This window comes from Hesperophylax consimilis, chromosome 24 (genome assembly GCF_061612785.1).
Source record: "Hesperophylax consimilis isolate HC1 chromosome 24, BYU_Hcon_1.0, whole genome shotgun sequence".
In the NCBI taxonomy this organism is placed as follows: domain Eukaryota; kingdom Metazoa; phylum Arthropoda; class Insecta; order Trichoptera; family Limnephilidae; genus Hesperophylax; species Hesperophylax consimilis.
Genome location: NC_142859.1, coordinates 18,450,979 through 18,471,677, shown reverse-complemented (window position 1 = coordinate 18,471,677; position 20,699 = coordinate 18,450,979). Strand labels below are relative to the sequence as shown.

The 20,699-nt window shown below is 35.5% G+C and overlaps 1 protein-coding gene across 1 annotated transcript; it reads right to left on the bottom strand.

Moving 5' to 3' along the window:
* Positions 1 to 5,439: 5,439 nt before the first annotated feature.
* On the bottom strand, positions 5,440 to 7,864 carry LOC149412011 (uncharacterized). The gene is made up of 5 exons (XM_089646289.1): positions 7,382 to 7,864; positions 7,035 to 7,236; positions 6,865 to 6,945; positions 6,614 to 6,688; positions 5,440 to 5,804 (listed from the first exon to the last, which is right to left on the bottom strand). The coding sequence occupies exons 1-5, from the start codon at positions 7,550 to 7,552 to the stop codon at positions 5,440 to 5,442; spliced, it is 894 nt and encodes a 297-aa protein (XP_089502415.1). The 5' UTR covers positions 7,553 to 7,864.
* Between the last annotated feature and the right edge of the window lie 12,835 nt (positions 7,865 to 20,699).

The window sequence follows — 20,699 nt, the reverse complement described above, 5'->3', positions numbered from 1 at the left end:
AGTTAAAACTTTTTTAAACAGTGTTAGGAACTCATGTATTCTTTAAAGAAGACTCGTCCCCTTTCAAATAGCCAATGTTGAACACGGATATTAAAAAGGGATATAGAATTAATTGACTTTATATCGGTGTTTACAGCATTGTATATTTTAGGAGCGATGAACAAGAATTGTCGCTGAGCGAATGTGGTTCTAGTTTTAGGGAGCACGCATCCCAGGTTTGATGAAAAGCGGGTGTGTGTTTGATGTCGTGGAGACACCAGCAGGTTATTTTTCCATATGTAGCACAAGTTCATTGTCTTCTTTGAGTCATAGTTAATGTTTTGACCGCACTCTCCACTGGCTATTAAATTCACTTCTAGTCAGTAAACAAAATTAATATTTTGAAGACCTGGGGGCCTACTCTATATCTTTCGGGTTAACAAACCAGTAAGTTCGTGGTTTAACCTTTCCTTGCCGGTGCTATCAACTGAGTGGACATCGTCTCTAATTAATACAATATCTCTCTAAATAAACTAAACACAGAGTTAAAATTTCATGTATTCCCCCGCAATACATATATGTATTGCAATAAGTGATTACAATATATAAATATTCATTAGTTTTCTTGTTAAAAATTGGTCTGGATGCCTGTAACGAATAATTGATAAATTTTATAACAAACATCAGTAAAGCACGACTATGTTATGACTACGCTCTTGTGTCCTGTTCAGGGTTGATCAAAGCAAAACGAACTCTAAACAGAATTCTTGCTTGAACAGACTATGCAAAATTACAATTTTTTATATCTTTATTATGATTTGATTTATATCTACAACCTCTCTCCATGGCTATGAATGTATTGTTCTGCAAATTTTTCGTTTTATATAATCTTTTATTTTGTATAATTTTTTTAAAATTCATATTCCTTTCTCACAAATTTAAATAACTTATTTCATATTATACTGTTTCAGTTAAAGTCACAAGGAGGAAATCCATAATTGGTTTTATTTTAGTATATAATACTAAACTTACATATGTACAAACTGATTAAATGTAAACTGTCGATTTCCCGAAAATGAATAAATAAAATGCGAAATAACACAAATGGTATTTAATTGCACACGCCGGTATTTGAAGCAGTGACCTCCGGATTGCTAGTCGAGAGGTACCCCTCGAGCACAGAGGCCGTCATTGCGTATTACGTTGCGTGGATTGAGTTAGGTTTGCTACAAGTATGTGAAATATTCAGGGAACAGCAGATTGATCACAGGTCTTTTGTTTTTTCAAGGGAATCAACGTCGTCCATCTATCATAGTTGTACGCGTGTGACACGTTAGATAAATCAAAAAATTTCAAGTTTTTTTTTTGGTAAATGTTTTATTTGGTTAGCAGAAATCTGTTTTCTGAAGTAGCAATAACTCCTGCCAACTGTTTCTGTATGGAATGACAATTGTACGGTCAACGAACCCTATTTTAACATGGCCACATAAGAAATTAATAAACAAGACGTCATTTCGTTTATTATTATTTTTATTTATTTTGAAACTCATAGCCATAGAAACTCAAGCAAATGAGTCTTCGAAAAGGACGATTTAATCTTGATGACAAAGTAAAGACGAGACAATACCCTAAAATAAATTCAGAATCATAACGACGTATGTGAAGTAGCCGTGCACAAAAATATGCGAAGCGCGGACCTTGTGTGTTGAACAGACCTGCGATTGAATTTGCCCTACCTCAAATCTCTAAAATATAATGGGAATCTTAGGAGGAAGCTACAAGCCAAAAATGGGTACATTCTTGGTTTACCTTATATTGTAGGTAATAGGCATTAAAATCGCTTGACAAACGGAGTCAATAATCGTTCGATTTCAAGCACAAACCTGGTTTTTATTTATTTTGTAAATAATTTTATAAGAAAACAAAAAAGTTAATCAATTGAAACTGTCAAAGATAATCTAAGCTTTAATAACGTTTTTTTTAAGTTGTTTCCTTTACGCATTCATATATATCTATTGAAAAAAAATATTTTTTAGTGGTTTACATTTATATTTTTTATTTGTATTCTACTCAAGCGAAACGATAGGAAAACCTTTAATTTATCTAAACCATATTTTTGGTATTCATAATGTACACCAAATCGTTATAAAGATTAATCAAAGTAGTGATTTAGCATCAAGCTTGGCCTTAACGATATAAGTCATAAAGTCCGGCGTAATGAACGGACCTACGGTTGACTTTCATTTGGGGTTTATTTTAATAATTTGTGATGAACATATTACTAAAATCTCAAATGTTTCTGGAGGGATCTCTCGGGAAATTATTAGTTCACCGTCTAGAAAAATATAATCCGGTGCATACTGCTAATTTTATATAAGAATAACGTTTTATAACATTTTCAAACGATTTAAATAAAAATAAATATAAATGCCCATAATCGAACAATAACAGAAATAAGACTTTAAAATTAACTTTCGTAATTTGATGAATTGTTCACATTCATAAAATTAACTTTGTAATTTGATGAATTGTTCACATTCATAAAATTAACTTTGTAATTTGATGAATTGTTCAAATTCATATAATTGACTTTGTAATTTGATGATTTGTTCAAATTCTATGAAATAACTGGTACATAGTTTTATTTTTGACTGGTATCAATAACAGGGTTATTCAAAGTTGCGTAATAAAATTAGAATCTTAGTAGATCTAACGAATCGATCAGATACGATTTAGGATTTTCTCGGCCAGTATTATAGTGGTTTATTTTTGGGATATAATGCCATGTTTTTTTACCCAAAGTTTCGGATAGCATTACAGTATCCATCATCAGGGCAGATGTCTAAACATGTGTCGTTTACAAATCTTCTCTGATGACGTACACTGTAATGCTGTCCAAAACGTTGACTAAAAAGCGGTAAAAAGCGGGTAGCGCAACACGGCATAATACCCCAAAAATAATTCACTTTAATGTTTCGATTATTTAAAGTGCCAATATCTCTAAAACGGTCATATTATGATATTCTGATTCGTCATTAGTTGGTCTATCAGCCCTCCAAATTATAACGTTTACTTTTGGGACATCCTGTATCTGATCAAAAAAGACCCGAAACAAAAACAAAAAACTGAATAAGTTTCGATCTGCGATGTCACCAAGGACATCGGACTATATATAAATATTTTTAAAAGGTCTATTTATCGGTCGTGAATCGCCGACAAAGGTACTATAAATCATTATCGTTATTATTTTTTTATGTTACTACTCAAAATAGCGATACTTGGATTAGAACAAAGACTGACACCCGTATTCAGAGTCGATCCTTTAGTTCAAGAAACCTTCCTTTCCTTTAAAAAACACCGTTTTATATTCAGAGACACGCCTAAAGTCGGTGTGACGTCACTTAGTAAGGAAGCTACCTTTCTCAAGATTTCAAAAAATTTTGTATACAGAGACGTCACTATGGAAGTCTCTACGACACTGCGCACGCGCATACTTGCTTACTTTGACTTTTAGCTGTCAAAACTCGAGGTTGGTGGGTAGGGTACCTTTGCCTTGCTAAGTCGGTGATTTGTTCCCAGTTGTTGCGGTTGTTGCTGTTGAAAACATAAAACAATGGAGATGCAGATTATGGAAATGGAGATCATGGAAATGGATAACGAGTTTTTGGATTACATCCTTGATCCATACAATACACGTGACGACGTTGGCACGGACAATATGGGCAGCGTGCGGCGTTATTTACGCGATTTTGAAAATCCCGTGGAGTTTTACAGTGACCGGCAATTTAAGGATCGTTATCGGTTGGAGAAAACAACTGTAATGCATATATTAATTCCTCTATTATTTCCGAATTACGCTTTAGTTAATAATAGAGGCTTGCCCATACCTCCTGTTATTCAGGTAGCTATCGCGCTGCGATTCTACGCTACTGGTAATTATCAGGTAAATGCGTCTTTTTTACTAGATATCTATTGTCAAATTATGTTCTACTTTTGTGAAACGAAAATATTACATTTTGTGATGCTGAAACTTGTTATTTACATTATGTCTGTACTGATTTGAAATCGACAAAGAATGAAAGAATGCATATATTATTTAATGAAAACATGATGTCAACCTAAAATTAACCAGATGCCCTTAGATGTACAAAATATCTAGATGGAGTGTTCATCTTGTATTATTTTCAATGTTCATTAACTACCTACATATTTTTATATGATTCCAGATTGTTGCGGGAGATCTACACAAACTGAGCCAACCAACCTCCAGCAGAGTAGTGCAAAAGATTTCCTCCAGATTGGCGCAACGGATAACTGAATTTATTCATTTTCCTCAACGGCCCCAGGACTACGCTGAAAATCGGAAACTCTTCTATTCAAGAGCCCAATTTCCAGGAGTCGTCGGATGTATTGACTGTACACACATTGCCATCAAGAGCCCAAGCCGAACAATAGGGGAATCTTTTCGCAACAGGAAAGGATGGTTCTCCTTGAATGTGCAAGCTGTGTCAGGTCCACGTTTGGAATTTTTGGACATAGTTGCCAGGTGGCCTGGTTCTACCCACGATTCCAGGATATTTCAAAACAGCGCGTGCCGCCTAAAGTTTGAGGAGAAAAGGATTACAGGCATTCTTCTCGGGGACAGCGGATATGGCCAGACAAATTATATGTTCACACCAGTATTAAATCCTGCAAATGAAGGGCAAGAAAAATATAATAAGGCGCAAATTTCCACACGGAATGTAGTCGAAAGATTATTTGGTGTATGGAAGAGGAGATTTCCTTGTCTGAGGAGGAAATTAGAAAATAAACTAAGTAATACTACAAACATTATCGTTGCGTGTGCCATTTTGCATAATTTATGTATATCGTCAAACGACCAGCATTTTGGGCGGTTTGAGGGTATAAATATACCTGTCAATTCGGTGGTGCAGTCTGCTTCAGGCAGAACGATAAGAGATGCATTTATCCAAAGACATTTTACGTGATGTGTAATGAACTGTGAAAGGACACCATATATGTAATGAATAGTGACGTCAGTAATTGTGCCGTGTAATGAACTGTGAAAGGACACCATATCTAATGTATAATAATTGTGCTGTGTAATTAACTGTGAAAGGACACCATATATAATGTATAGTAATTGTGCTGTGTATTGAACTGTGAAAGGACACCATATCTAATGTTATGACTAATGAAGTCATATTTTTTAATGCATAGTAATTGTGCTGTGTAATGTCATGCTGTGAAAGGACACCTTATCTAATGTAATGAGTAGTGAAGTCATATTTTTTATAATATGTTATAATTATGCTGTGTATTGAATTATGAAAGAGCACAAGGGTTTATCTTAAATATATACCTATGTATGTATTAATAATGTCCATTATCAAAAAAATTGAAACAGAATGGAAAATAAATAAAACATTTATTGGAGATTAATATATTTTTTATTCATATTTATTTATTGGCGAGCTCTTTTTCCAATTCTGCCTTCGCTCTTCTTATTTGTAGTTCTATAAGTTCGTTCTGCAGACGAGCTCCTTTCGACTGCTCCCGAGCAGTCTCGATCTGCTCCCGGGCAATCTGCTGGGCAGTCTCCCTCTGCTCCCGGGAAGTCTCGATCTGCTCCCGGGCAATCTCCTGGGCAGTCTCCCTCTGCTTCCGGGCAGTCTCCTTCTGCTCCCGGGCAGTCTCTCTCTGCTCCCGGGCAGTCTCCATCCTTACTACGTGCATTTCTTCATCGTACTTTGTTAGATTGGTGCTTCTGAGGCAACGCACTTGGCCCTCGTCCCGAACCACCTGCCCACTAGATGGTATCAAGTCTGAAACAACACAAAATTACAAGCTGATTAGTGAAACAACACAAAATTGCAAGCTGATTAGTCATCAATGTAAATAACAGGTTTATTTGTGTAAATAACACTCTGTGCCCCATGACATAGTGCACAGTCGGGAAACACGCCAAACACGCGCCCAACATATTTATTTATTTACACAGTAAAGTAAGTAAGTGTAAAGTAAATATAAAGTGCAAACTATAAATTACAAGTAAAAATTAAAATTTAAAGTAAGAAAAAAAACAGTAAAAATGTAGAAATATAAATTATCTCTAAAAGGTACCCACAAAGATTTAAATATAAAAAGTAAGAAATCCTGGATTATGTCATCCGATTTCATAAATTTTTCAAGTACCTATGATTTCTAGTACATTAAATAGTTTTGGAGTGCAGTACTGGTAGGCATATTATGTTTACATGATGTATTATCGTGGTACCTACTAGCAAACAAATTAAGTTTAATGCATCTTTTGTATGAGGCCAGATTACCGACGAAGTGATCGATATTAGCATATTCATTGCATGTACACGGATGACATTTGTCATCAACAGCTCGGCTGTGGAACGATTTGCTGGCCTCTGTTTTTCCTCCCTCCTACAACATTGGTCTCTTCAAGACCCATTTTCACTCCTTCCTCAAAAACATTCCCCACACAGCATCTTCAACAGGGCCCCTCTTTCTTTATGGTGGAAAACGAGAGGTTAAAGTAAAGCTCTCCGAACTCCGAGCATTATTTGAACCTTTGTACGAAAATGCAAGTAATCACAGCAAATAGAGAGGTAAATATAGTCACCTTTCTTGGCTATAATGCGACGTGTCTTCGTCTTGAGCTGGGGCGTTGAACTTTCCTCCGGTGTTTTTGTTATATCTGAAAATTAAAAACACTTTTGCAATATTTCTATCTCGAAAATTATTTAAGATTTAGCATGACAACTGATAAAATTATGTAATAAGTTCCTACAGAGAAATGCGAACACTACCATCTAACAACAAATCACATTTTGAATTGATAAGAATCAATTATATTATCAAAAATTGACTTACCAAACACCGGCACTTCCGTCGACTGGTCAGTCCATGGCATGCTGAATAAAGCAGACGTGCTGGTGCTGGGCACAGCGGTATCTGAAACTTAAACAATACTTTATAAGAAATAAGGTCAAAGTTAAATAAACAAGTAGCCAAAATATTTCACATAACTTTCTTAAACTAACCGCGATCGCTGTCGTTGCTAAAGCTCAGTTCAACGTTGGTGGCCAAGTCCAGCACGCTGTCAACGGGATGATGCTCATCAGAGACAGTTGGCGACAGCCTGCCCCCTCCCGTCTTCATCCTGCTCCTCTTTTCCTCGCAGAGCTCCATCTTCCTTTTTGACTTAATGTTGTCCCAGCATTTCTTAAGCTGCGCTTGGGTCCGCTAAGAAGGAATTCAATAATACAGTATTATAATAGTATTACGGAATCGGAACAATAGAAGAGTATGTATATGAATGAAAAAAGAGTATCCCTGTGGGGAAACGGCGTGATGGCTAGTTAGTATTTCAATTACAAAAGATACAAACCTTTTGATTGCCGGCGATTGAGTTGAAATCATCTGTCAACTTGGCCCACGCATTTTTCTTCTCGCCAAGTTGCAGATGATTAGTCGAAATGCTGGCAACGGCAGGATATGTGTTTATTAAATCTAATAAACATTGCCTTTCACTCGGCGTGATTATAATACGAGAATTCATTGTTTAAAAAGGAAACTTTCGAGACACTCAACTGAAGATGTAACAGAGACTTTTGACAGGCCGATGTTATTTACTTATTTACGACAGACGCTTGAACTAAATCCATAGACAACAGCATAGATAAACACACAGATTGTCCCAAAACGGGGCATGTTGTTTCCGTAGAAGCAGGACATCGACAAGTTTCGGATGACGTCACACCTTTCTTTCGGCGTAGACAAAAGGTCTCTACCTGAGGAAAGGAAGCTCAAAGTGTGGACTCTGTATAGAAGCGTTAAAGGTAAGGACGGTTCTTACCTTTGCTTAGGTAAGGCTGACACTCGACTTAGACAACTTTAAGGATCGACTCTGAATACGGGTGTAAACGTTCGTCGAAGGCCGCACTGCGTACTGGGGCTCTATTCCTGAATCGAGGGCGCTCGTAATCGCCGTCGAAAGTACGTACTTTGGTCGTCGTTTCTATTCCCGAAATTGGTCGAAGGTACATACTTCGACGCCAAACGTCAAAAGTCATTCCACACAACAACTACTGGGTATAACCAGTAGAAACAGGGCAGCGAGTGGTAGGTTGTTGGCGTTTCTATGGAATTGGCTGTCAAAATCTAGTATAGCTGTCAATTTTTGTTTTACCGCGCGGATTCCGCAAATGTAAAAGTGGGTGAAAATTTCCCACTTACTAAGTCTTTATCGGAGCTTACAAGCTCAATTAAGAGTTGCTTTTGGCAAAATGTAATATGTCCCGCAGCCATTTCTGTTTTGAATAACGAATAACTGTTGTCTGTGTGACAGTCACACCATAGAAATCCCAAAAACATCAGGAACATAGACAATATTTACAGGGGTGCCAATATAATCATCTCTTCTACCAACTTCGACCGTTCGACGCTCAAGAATACGTAAAATTGAAATATTCGAAAAAGTTAGTCGCGACGACTAGTAGTTTTTCACTCGAAGACGGCGCATACGAAAACGATTGACCGTTTATCTCCAGGCCTGCCAACCTCAAAATAAGTAAATAATGTGATCATAATATTCGTCTAATAAAAACTTACTTATTCCTTATCTCGTTTAGTGCCTGGATATTTGGGGGAAATTTTACCCATTCATTGAAGATCTCTGGTTTATTGAGGGCATTTACTACCTCCTCTAGTGCACGTGAAATTGAGGGTTGCGAAATTGCAACGTTCACGTTACACCCCACGGGCAATTGATAACCACCCGTGGCAAAAAAATTTAATGCTGCTAACACCTGTCAAACAACCAACAGATTAATTAGCAAGTTAATTTTCATGTGAAAACTGTCATTTTTAAAAAAAATTTTGTGCTCACTTTAGTTTCGACATCTAGAGCTGAAGAACGGGATGGGGGTGTCATGAACGGGGACACAGCGAGTATTAGCCGACGTACTAAGCCTTTGTTAAGCCGAAAATTCCTGACGAAGGCTTCGTCAGTTAAGTTGGCGAAAGAATCGACCCTCTGGCGAAACGTTCTTGCTGGTCTCAAAGCAGCTACCTCAGCTTCCTCTATGTTATGTATTGCAGTCAACACCGCCGGTAAATCAGCCATTATATTACCTATAACTCGGTATCTATGTCAGGTAATGATTTTAGCAAAACAAACTTATCAGACCCGAGTGGTTAAAACAACTTTGCAGAACTAAACGAATCCGATACCAACTTCGAAGGCGCGCGGGAAACGATTTTTTTTTTTTTTTGTATAAGGCAATTCACCAGGATGCAATGAGATTTTGACAGTTTTGCCGATCTCTACTGCTTCGACCCACTCGTTGTTTAAGTCGAATGAATTTTGACGTTTGGCGTGTAGTATGTACTTTCGGTGAGACTCAAGAATAACAAACTCTACCAGTGTATGTACTTTCGGCGGAAATTGCGAGCGATAGAGACTGGGGAATAGATACCCGAACTGTCGTACGGCGTATAAGTAGGCAGGTGTAATAATGTAGTAGGCAGAGTTTATTTCTTCATTGCCTATCCTTACTTTAATGAATATCAATCCGCTTCTTGTATTTCCCTTTACGTGGAAAACTTAACTATTTTAATACGCAAGAGCTTTAAAACCGTCTTTAATGCATTGTATTATTATGGACCTAATCAATAAGATACTTAATTTATTTGTTTACTAGCTGTGCAGATAGAGAAACAATAGCGGGTGTTGCTTTTGAAAACATGCCCTTATTCGAATGCAACATTGTCTCAAAATTTCAAAGCAATCGGTTCTTCTTCTTTTTTCGAGCCATTCTAGCGCCTCAGGCGTCGCCATGTGAGCCTCATCAATCCCGCCTGGGAATGAATGGAGCGGGCAGTCGTTGACCACACATCGTCGACTCTTTAAGGCCCCATCTGTGCATCATGTGGGCACAGCGGCTATGGGAGCACCTTAACCAATTGATGGCGGACCAGGTTTAAAGCAATTGGTAAAGATTTTTCAGAGATTTTAGATTTTGAACAAACGAACATTTTCATTTATATACTTGTGTTATGCGCGTGTTGTTTTTACGTCCAGCAGATGTTGGCACTCTTTGTTTTTACCTGCTGCAGGCGAAATAAAAACACACGCGTATTCGATTGCAACAAAATTTCAAAATAATCGATGAAAAACTTTCGGAGATTTAAGATTTTGATCAAACGAACATATACATTTTAATTTATATAGATATAGATTTAGACAAACACAGAAGATACATTATGATGCATGTGACAGACTAAACCTGGATATAGTGCGACGCTTACCGTCAGTCGACAGATGACGACGTAGCGCTGACGAGCTGAACCGATGGTCCTCGTACGCAGCGCCTACTGAATCTCGTGGCACTACATCTCTTAATACATTGATATTCACTATATTGACATATTTAATGTTAACTTGGCGAATTTTGTGGATTACATAAAATATGTAATCCAAAACTACCCTTAAACCATCTGTTGTATTTTTGTAAATCTATTTTTTATTTTTTTATTTATTTAGTAAAAGATTATACATTTATATACATTATTTAAGAAATGTTTTGACTGCCCAGCTAGGAGGATTCCCGTTTTAGGACAGTCAAATTAGGATGAGTATTAACATTTTGATAAGTTGTTTGATAAGTATAGTATTAAAATAATAATCAAATAAAAGGTATATTTATTTAAGGTATACCTAAGCCTACTAACATATTTCGTATAAATATGAATAACAAAGAGAGGAAATAGAATAAAATAAAATATCCAATTAAAAATAAGATTAACTGCTGCTTGGGTAGCATTCTAATTTAAAAGTACTAGGTAGGTACATATATACACATAATGATAAAGATTAGAACATAAAGGTATCTTTTACATTGTTTATTTTCGATTTTGATCACTGTGTTTTTATTTTTCGTTTATTGTAGTATTTTATCTATTGTAATTTTATTTTTATTATTTCATTTTATGTTATAATTAATTACGCTTATTACGGTATTAAATTATTTTTTTTTTTTATTTGGTACAATATTTTTTTACATTTCAAAGTTTTCCAGTAATGTTGGCATCACTGGGTGACTTGCCCGTGCTGAGGCCTTCATTTTATAATATGAAAATATAATCTAAATACAATCTACAATATAAGATAAAATAATACATTTAATATATAATCTTGTGTGTTTGTGAGTGATGTGTGTTTATATTGGTTTTGTGTGTTACGTGTAGGTTTTATTTTTATTTTATGCTATGACATTTTGGTAATATTGTCTTTTTTGTTCTTTAATCCATTTTGTAATTTTGTGTGTGAATTTATTTTTGTTTTCCTCAATTTTAATTTCAAGTTTTACACTGTTGATAGCTTTTATAGCATGGTATTGGTAGTGTCTTTGTCCAAAGCTTGAATTTACTGTCGGAGTTTTTATGTTTTCTTTGTACGCTTGTCTAACTGGTCTGTTAGTGTTATTTTGTGTATGTTTAAATTTTTTTTGTCAAAAATGTAGTTTAGTAGTGTTTTAACGTATAATTGGCGTATATCTAGTACGTCACAGCTGTTGAATATTTGGTCTGTATCAGTCAGTCTATGTTTTTTTAGTATTAACTTTAAGATCGTTTTCTGTGCGGTTTCTATGTAATTGATAGCCGAGTTTGTTGCTCCTCCCCAAGCAATAATTCCATATTCTATTATTGATTGGCAGAGTGATATATATTATACTTGATCAAAGTACCTACCTATTATGTATGTCCATACTGTGTCTTAGTAATTGTCTGGGATGAAAACGGTTCTTATGCCTGTGATAGACTACGCTATAATCTTTCCACAGAAACTTCCTCCTCAGGGACTGAATTTAACCGCTCTTATAACCTCGCCAAATGCCGATCGAGAAAGACCAAAACTTATTTCATTTTAACTGCCGTAATATTATCCAATCTCAGAGAAATGTGTATATTTCCGCGTGTGTGTACGTGATTGCAACAAAAAGTTGATAGAACGCATTGTCATCGACAGCGAGTTTATCTGCTGAGTTTCAGCTCGGTCTTATGTCTGGAAGTGGTTTAATTTTCACAACCAAGATTTACATTCATTCACGTAAACAAAGGTAAAATTCAGATAGAGAAGAAAGTGTGTGGAGAAAAATAGAAATTTCGAAATCTGAAATGGATAAAAAAGTGGGTGTGTCAAGCCTACGCAAGACAGAAGTGAAACTTCTTTTGTTAAACCGTATGAACCACAATCAATTACGTATTTCACTCGTATTACACTCACGACGCAGTATACTAACCAAGCAGCTGATGCTTGGCGTGGCGCAGTTCGCTGGTGTCTGAGAGAGAGGAAAGAAGAAAAGAGAGAGAACGTTCGTGAGCGGCTCCCCCACCTCAACAAGCGCATATGGTGAGAGAGGGACAGTGAACGGTGAGCGGTGGTGGGGGTACCCGCATTTTCGTGTCGATCCTGACTCGGTTTTACTCCGTCCCCGAATTACGCGCCTAAAGAAGTTTCACTTCAATATAATATATTTTTAAAAATAATGTACAATGTACAGAAATAGAATCCCACACAAGATCGCGTAGTGCGCTCTAGCGAACGGATATTTTATCAGAGGGAGATAGTTTTAATTTTTTTTTCTGTAAATTATTACATATTATCAAAATAAATAAATTAATTAAATAAATGTAATACAATTATCATAATATACGGATTAGATAATAATTTTAATCCAACACAATAACGCAAAGCGCGCTCTAGCGGAGTAATGTTTTATCACAGTGAGATAAGTGTTTTCATTATTTTGCAATATTATTTTCTTTTAAAAAATGTTCTGACCTACTAAAAAATAAGATATTGAATGAAAAAGGCGTTAAAAACAAAAAAATAATGTGCGATGGCCGAGAATCGAACTCGGATCAACTGCTTGGAAGGCAACTATGCTGACCATTACACCACCAACGCCAGTTGTCGGGATGAGCTAAGAAGCATTTATATGTTACTTCAAAACTTTGAAAATTATTACATATTATCAAAATAAATAAATTAATTAAATAAATGTAATACAATTATCATAATATACGGATTAGATAATAATTTTAATCCAACACAATAACGCAAAGCGCGCTCTAGCGGAGTAATGTTTTATCACAGTGAGATAAGTGTTTTTATTATTTTGCAATATTATTTTCTTTTAAAAAATGTTCTGACCTACTAAAAAATAAGATATTGAATGAAAAAGGCGTTAAAAACAAAAAAATAATGTGCGATGGCCGAGAATCGAACTCGGATCAACTGCTTGGAAGGCAACTATGCTGACCATTACACCACCAACGCCAGTTGTCGGGATGAGCTAAGAAGCATTTATATGTTACTTCAAAACTTTGACTAGATCAAATGAACTTTAATCGGTGGTGGGGGTACCCGCATTTTCGTTTCGATCGTGACTCGGTTTTACTCCGTCCCCGAAAATTCATTACGCGCCTAAAGAAGTTTCACTTCAAAAAGTATGAAAGTTTAATTTGTAAATAAGTGTAAGTGTAATGTATGGAGTATTATCGTGCTTTTATTGTAGCGTGTCGGGCATTATGCAATAATACTCTTAGGTTATCTATTTACTAGTATTTATTGGGGAGCTGCTTGTAGCAAAAGAGGGCGCACAACTAACGTGCATCGCCTTTTATAAGATCTTGCAAGCATTCTATCTCGCTTGCACTCATCCACATTATTAATAATTACTTACTTGCTAGTTCTTTCAAATTAGATTACGCGTGATGTGATCCAAGAGATTAAAATATTAAATTACTTATTAAGAAAATCAATACTTCACATAAAGCAGCTAAAACCTGCAAAATATCAAACCTGAAAAACAATTACGTACTTGCTTATCGTAGGTGGTTGATCGCATTGTGGGGTGGAATGTTAGGGGATGGGGAGGCTCGAATGTCATTCTAACAGCAGATAACCGACTTACTCCCTTTTATACAGAAGTTAGGATTAGTTGACGGCCTCTGAGGTTGAGTGATCTCGGCTACGAATCTGGAGGTCACCGGTTCAAAAACCTACGCAACTAAATTATAGTTGCATAATTTGTGAAATTTCACAATTTATTAATTTAAAATAACATATCAGAGTGGTAGGACGTTCAGTATCGCCCCAGCAATCTCCTTCACATCCATTCTACTTCCAGTTTCACAACATAGCCAAATTATTTAGGGTTCCATAGACTCACTGGTTCTGGGCGGTTGGGAGCAGTTAGAAGTCTTTTGCGGGTTCCATCGAACAAATTAAAACGACGATATATTGTTAATTAAATTCAGTTTTCACAATTCTCAAGAATTACATTGCGAACTTAAAATAGTCGAGTTCATCTTGAAAGTCAACATTTCAAAAAGTTTTGCACGTAAGTGAAAAAGTCGTGTACAAAAATATGCGACTCTTGGCCCCAGTGTACTGGGCGTATTATAGTTGAATTTGCCCTAGCAAATACTCTAAAATAAATAGGGAATCTTACAGATGTAATTGAAGGCGTGAACAAAAATATTCTGGGTGCGGCCCGGCGTATTGGATGGACTTGCGGTAAAATTTGCCCTAGCAGGCCTAGAAAATTCAAATTTCCGCGGGATTTATTTGAAATAATTCTGATAAACGTGTTACTAAAATCTCAGATGTTTTTAAATGAATACCACGAAAAGATACTAATTCATTTTCTAAAAAAATTAAAGGTGGGGTTTATTGCTAATTTTATAGATATAAACTTTTCAAACCATTTTACGTAAAATATTTTACTTGTAAGGAACTATTTTTACACAATAACGTGTAAATCGTGATATTTTACACACTAACTTAAGGCGTGATATTTCATACAATAACGTGTAAAGGGTGATATTTCACACAATAACGTGTAAAGCGTGATATTTCACACAATAACGTGTAAAGCGTGATATTTTACACAATAACGCGTAAAGCGTGATATTTTACACAATAACGTGTAAAGCGTATTTCAAACAATAACGTGCAAAGCGTGATATTTTACACAATAACGTGTAAAGCGTATTTCAAACAATAACTTGTAAATCGTGATATTTTACACAATAACGTGTAAAGCGTGATATTTTTACACTCATCGTTTGCTTTGCTTTGGATTTTAATACGGTAGCTACAGGCTACAATGCTAAGGCACTCGCCTAGTAGAGAAGTCGTAGAAAAGGGTCAGAAGTTCAATAACCGTATCGCATATTAAAGCGTAATCCCACGGAATGGCTTACCTATATTGCTGTTCTTGCTCAATATACCGTGAAAGTTGATACTGATGCTTGGTTGAACGAAAATAATCCACTTTCTCGGATAGGTATTCAAAAAAAAAATTAAATTAGTTCGAGAAACCTTTTTATGATTGGAGTAAAATTAGACCATTTTATTTAAAATAAACCATTTATTATTTATGAATACTCTTTTTTTTAGAAAATTGAAATTAAATTATTTTTTTCGCTAGCCGATTCGAAAATAATTTGAGCTTACTCTTCACAAAATAAAATTAGTTTCACTTCGTCGCGCAAGAAAGCAATTTCAACCTTGTCGCGACCAGTGACTATGCCACTCCCATATATTTACTCAGGAATATACAATCATTCTATTTTTTCAGGTCTCTCAAATCAACCTATAAAAATAAAAGTTTTTTTACTATAATACTTTTTTAATATAATACGTGGATTGAACCTTCCTCCCAGGGACTGGCTCATAAATCGCTGTGAATTTTTAAAATGTTTACTAAAAATTATAAAATTGTTTGACTGAAGATTGTACCACCCATCACAGGGACTGTAGTTAATCGCGCTAACAACCTGGCCAAATGCCGATCGGACCGACATTTATTTCGTGTATCAACAGCTGTAATGTTATAAAATTTCAGAAAATGCATATATGTCCGCGAGTGTGTATCTGATCTACGCACTACGCACGATAGTACGCACTATCATCGACAACAAGTATATCAGCTGAGATTCAGCTCAACCGTATGTCGTGAAGTGGATTAATTTTGCTTCCAAGATTTGCATTCATTCATTACCGATAACGAAAGTTAAATTCAAATAGATACATGAAAAAATCAATAAAGCATAGCACAATGCTGAACTACGTGGAGGTGGTTTAGGAGGCTACAAAGTTTTGATTTAGGATCGCAAGTTGGTTTCTTCGATTTCCTCAATTCACGCTACCAAAACCTATGACACGAAACAAGATAAATATACACGATAGATTTATACGGATAAGGGCGGTACTGAGCCAAACAGCGAACTGTGATTTGCCCCATACAAACTAGAAGGTATATAAATCACTTTTTCGAATGATGTCGTCATGGCGGTACTACCAGATAGATAGTAAAATTTGACGAATGGATTCTCAATTGGGGTGATCAATGTACGTATATAAATAAAGTCTATTTTTCTTGCAAAATCAGTGTAAAATGTGGTTTTCATGCGGAAAGTAGGAAGGATGTGTGGCAGCTGTAGATGTCGCCCGAATACTTCCGACCGCGAACTAACTCAACGAACGACATCGCCGGTGACCGCCCTACACTCCACCGCCCGTAACATTTACGGGCGTGCCAATCGCTCTTTATGTTTTTAAACATTAAAAATCCATTTTATACGACTACTGATTATGGTAAAACCCTATTTACGATGATGGGATATACCATTGCTTTCCATATCTTTTCCAGTACGAGTTATCGTCGTAGACCTATGCCCGACGAGCGCTTGTAACCGTCTGAAGCCCGTGGTATCTCACAGCGGACAATGGACCGATATAAGTGACCATTCTTTGAACGCCAATGTTGGCTCTATCTATACACTTCAATGGTTGTATGTCGGTTCTAGAAAAAAATCTAGTTTAATATAAGTAATTAATTTTTTTTAAATCAATATTTGTGTATTTCAATGTTGTCTAAAATATATTTTTTATATTTCCAACTTATCGAGAATTTATTTCGGAGAGTACATCAAAATCGATATTTTACACCAAGTTTATTTTGTTATTGAAGTGAAACTTCTTTAGGCGCGTAATGAATTTTCGGGGACGGAGTAAAACCGAGTCACGATCGAAACGAAAATGCGGGTACCCCCACCACCGATTAAAGTTCATTTGATCTAGTCAAAGTTTTGAAGTAACATATAAATGCTTCTTAGCTCATCCCGACAACTGGCGTTGGTGGTGTAATGGTCAGCATAGTTGCCTTCCAAGCAGTTGATCCGAGTTCGGCCATCGCACATTATTTTTTTGTTTTTAACGCCTTTTTCATTCAATATCTTATTTTTTAGTAGGTCAGAACATTTTTTAAAAGAAAATAATATTGCAAAATAATAAAAACACTTATCTCACTGTGATAAAACATTACTCCGCTAGAGCGCGCTTTGCGTTATTGTGTTGGATTAAAATTATTATCTAATCCGTATATTATGATAATTGTATTACATTTATTTAATTAATTTATTTATTTTGATAATATGTAATAATTTTCAAAGTTTTGAAGTAACATATAAATGCTTCTTAGCTCATCCCGACAACTGGCGTTGGTGGTGTAATGGTCAGCATAGTTGCCTTCCAAGCAGTTGATCCGAGTTCGATTCTCGGCCATCGCACATTATTTTTTTGTTTTTAACGCCTTTTTCATTCAATATCTTATTTTTTAGTAGGTCAGAACATTTTTTAAAAGAAAATAATATTGCAAAATAATAAAAACACTTATCTCACTGTGATAAAACATTACTCCGCTAGAGCGCGCTTTGCGTTATTGTGTTGGATTAAAATTATTATCTAATCCGTATATTATGATAATTGTATTACATTTATTTAATTAATTTATTTATTTTGATAATATGTAATAATTTACAGAAAAAAAAATTAAAACTATCTCCCTCTGATAAAATATCCGTTCGCTAGAGCGCACTACGCGATCTTGTGTGGGATTCTATTTCTGTACATTGTACATTATTTTTAAAAATATATTATATTGAAGTGAAACTTCTTTAGGCGCGTAATTCGGGGACGGAGTAAAACCGAGTCAGGATCGACACGAAAATGCGGGTACCCCCACCACCGCTCACCGTTCACTGTCCCTCTCTCACCATATGCGCTTGTTGAGGTGGGGGAGCCGCTCACGAACGTTCTCTCTCTTCTCTTCTTTCCTCTCTCTCAGACACCAGCGAACTGCGCCACGCCAAGCATCAGCTGCTTGGTTAGTATACTGCGTCGTGAGTGTAATACGAGTGAAATACGTAATTGATTGTGGTTCATACGGTTTAACAAAAGAAGTTTCACTTCTGTCTTGCGTAGGCTTGACACACCCACTTTTTTTTCATGCACTACACACAGATTTCCAGGCAGGAATTGTTCTTGACATGGATGAGTTTGCTAAAAAATGGTTTCAGAAAATGTATAGTAATATATGAAAAATTCAGCGAAAGTTGTAAAAAGTAATTGGAAATCTGAGGTGGTCTTACAATATTAAAAAAATGAATAATTTTGTAAAACGTTTGTAATTTATATTTATGCGTACAAAAAAATATTATAATTGTTTTTTTAAATAAAAACATTGTACTGTTTAGTATAAATGCTCTTCATATTTGGGTTAAATACACCCCACAGGTGGGTTAAAGGTACTTGAGTGATCTGTTGGAATTTTTACAGTCTAGCTTGTATGAGACGAAACACTGTGCGGCGCATAGAGCTAGTAAAAGCCTTAAAACCGCTTTGTTGGGTATTATCAATGACTTGGCTGCTTGGCGCCTTGGCAAATCGGCGCCCGGAGCGGACAGCTCCAATTGCACCTTTACAAATAAAAAAATCATTATAAGCAATAATTATTCGCCTGAAATATGAATACAAATTGAAAATATCTCCCGAGTAAAAATAAATGCCGCCGTATATTCAATTTGTATGGATATTTCAGGCGACTAATTATTGCTTGTAATAATTTGTTATCATTTTTGCTATGCATAAAACCTTGTCTTATAAACATTACTTTATCTTTAAAAAATTAACAAATAATATATTTTACTACCATAATACGGACATGTGTCTAGTGTGGTAGTCTAAAAGCATGTAAAAAAATTGAATACAAATATATTTTACGAATAAAGGAAAGAAAAAAAAATAATAAAATAAAGGTTCAGGTAGGTTCAACATATCATAAAATGTCTCCTACACACCTCTCAACTACTCTACGCTGGTACACACTTTTTACTTCTATATTCTATTATTATGTTATTAGTACTTTTTATTTTTGATCCGACTCGAATATTTTGATCGTGCCATGACATGTCATCTTTTAGAGTTCCGACTTCAATTCCATTCGTTTACGGACATATATTAGACTTAGGGGGTATTTCACTATGTCGGGCTAAATATCTGACTAGCTAGCCGTTGGCTGGCTTTAAAGATCAGAATAACTTCGTTATTCAACGGCGACCGTTTCACCATTGTTGCCGAGCTTCCAGATAGATAACACTCGAAATAGTCTGGCAACATCGCAAAATGTTTGCAGTTACCCAATCTACTATAACGGCTGTCATGTTTTGCCGCAATGTCTATGGAATGCTAACGTCAATTATTCAAATAATTATTAAAGTAATAAGTCAAATTTAACTTTAACCCGAGCGTTAGCGTTATTCAGATATAGTGAAAACGAAAAAATGACTAATCCGCAGATTAGTGCTTAGTCAGAACATAATCAGAAAAAGTGAAATACCCCCTTACAGTTAAGCTACATATATGCGCTACATGGCCAAATCACCCAAGTATCCCTTCCTTCCAGGGGATTGCCGATGGGTCTCTGTAGAACATGCGAGCATTCAAATATTTTCTTTTTTAGAATAATTTGCGAAGCGATTTTGACCTTAATGCTTTGAAAAATGTATAATAAACATAATCAAATTCGCTTGGGCTAATAAAACTTTATATTCCACTTTAGATTATTATGAATGGCGCCTCTCTGAAAGGTTAAAAAACATATTTTTCTTTTTTATGCTCCGGCCTCTGCTTGCAAAGCTTTCATAGATTCAATATCTACTATAGAACCATAAAAATGGGATAAACGGTGAAATCTTTGTGGATTCATTGACTTTAAGCCACAGAAAGCAGTTCATATGTTTTCACATAATATTTTTAGGAATAATGTAAATTAAATTACATAGTAAATGTATATATGCAACCAATCGCTCGAGTGGATATTATAATCTCCCCAATCACGATGAAGGTGGTGCTTGGCTTGTCACATATTATTTTGCCCCTTAGAGATGAACTTTCTTTAATTTAACTTGTCAATTTTAATACACATCTTATTGAATAACTGTGCTTAAAAACTCATTGTAATATATATGTAACAATTAAAATATATTTTTTCATTTCAGTCTATTTTCGTTCTCAATCTTAAGTTCGGGGTTTGTATTCAAACTCCAATTAGAAGGAAAAAATGAGAATGGCTGATTTATTAAAATACTGTAAAAACGTGATTGCAATCCATTTCCTAATAAAATATTAGTCCATTCAGAATATATACAGAATACGCGTGTTAAAACAGGTGCGCTTTTCCTGATAAATATTATGACGAATTGCGACTTTATTAGAATTCATTAGTTAAAGGCCTGCAGTCCCGTTTTTAATAGGAATACGAATAATTGATCAGTAAGTTTTCTCCGTGGAG

Coding starts and splice junctions, on each gene's coding strand:
- LOC149412011 (XM_089646289.1), bottom strand. CDS start 7,552: ATGAATTCTCGTATTATAATCACGCCGAGTGAAAGGCAATGTTTATTA. Junction 6,689..6,864: donor GACGGAAGTGCCGGTGTTTG/GTAAGTCAATTT, acceptor TTTAATTTTCAG/ATATAACAAAAACACCGGAG. Junction 5,805..6,613: donor TCGCATTATAGCCAAGAAAG/GTGACTATATTT, acceptor GTGTTGTTTCAG/ACTTGATACCATCTAGTGGG.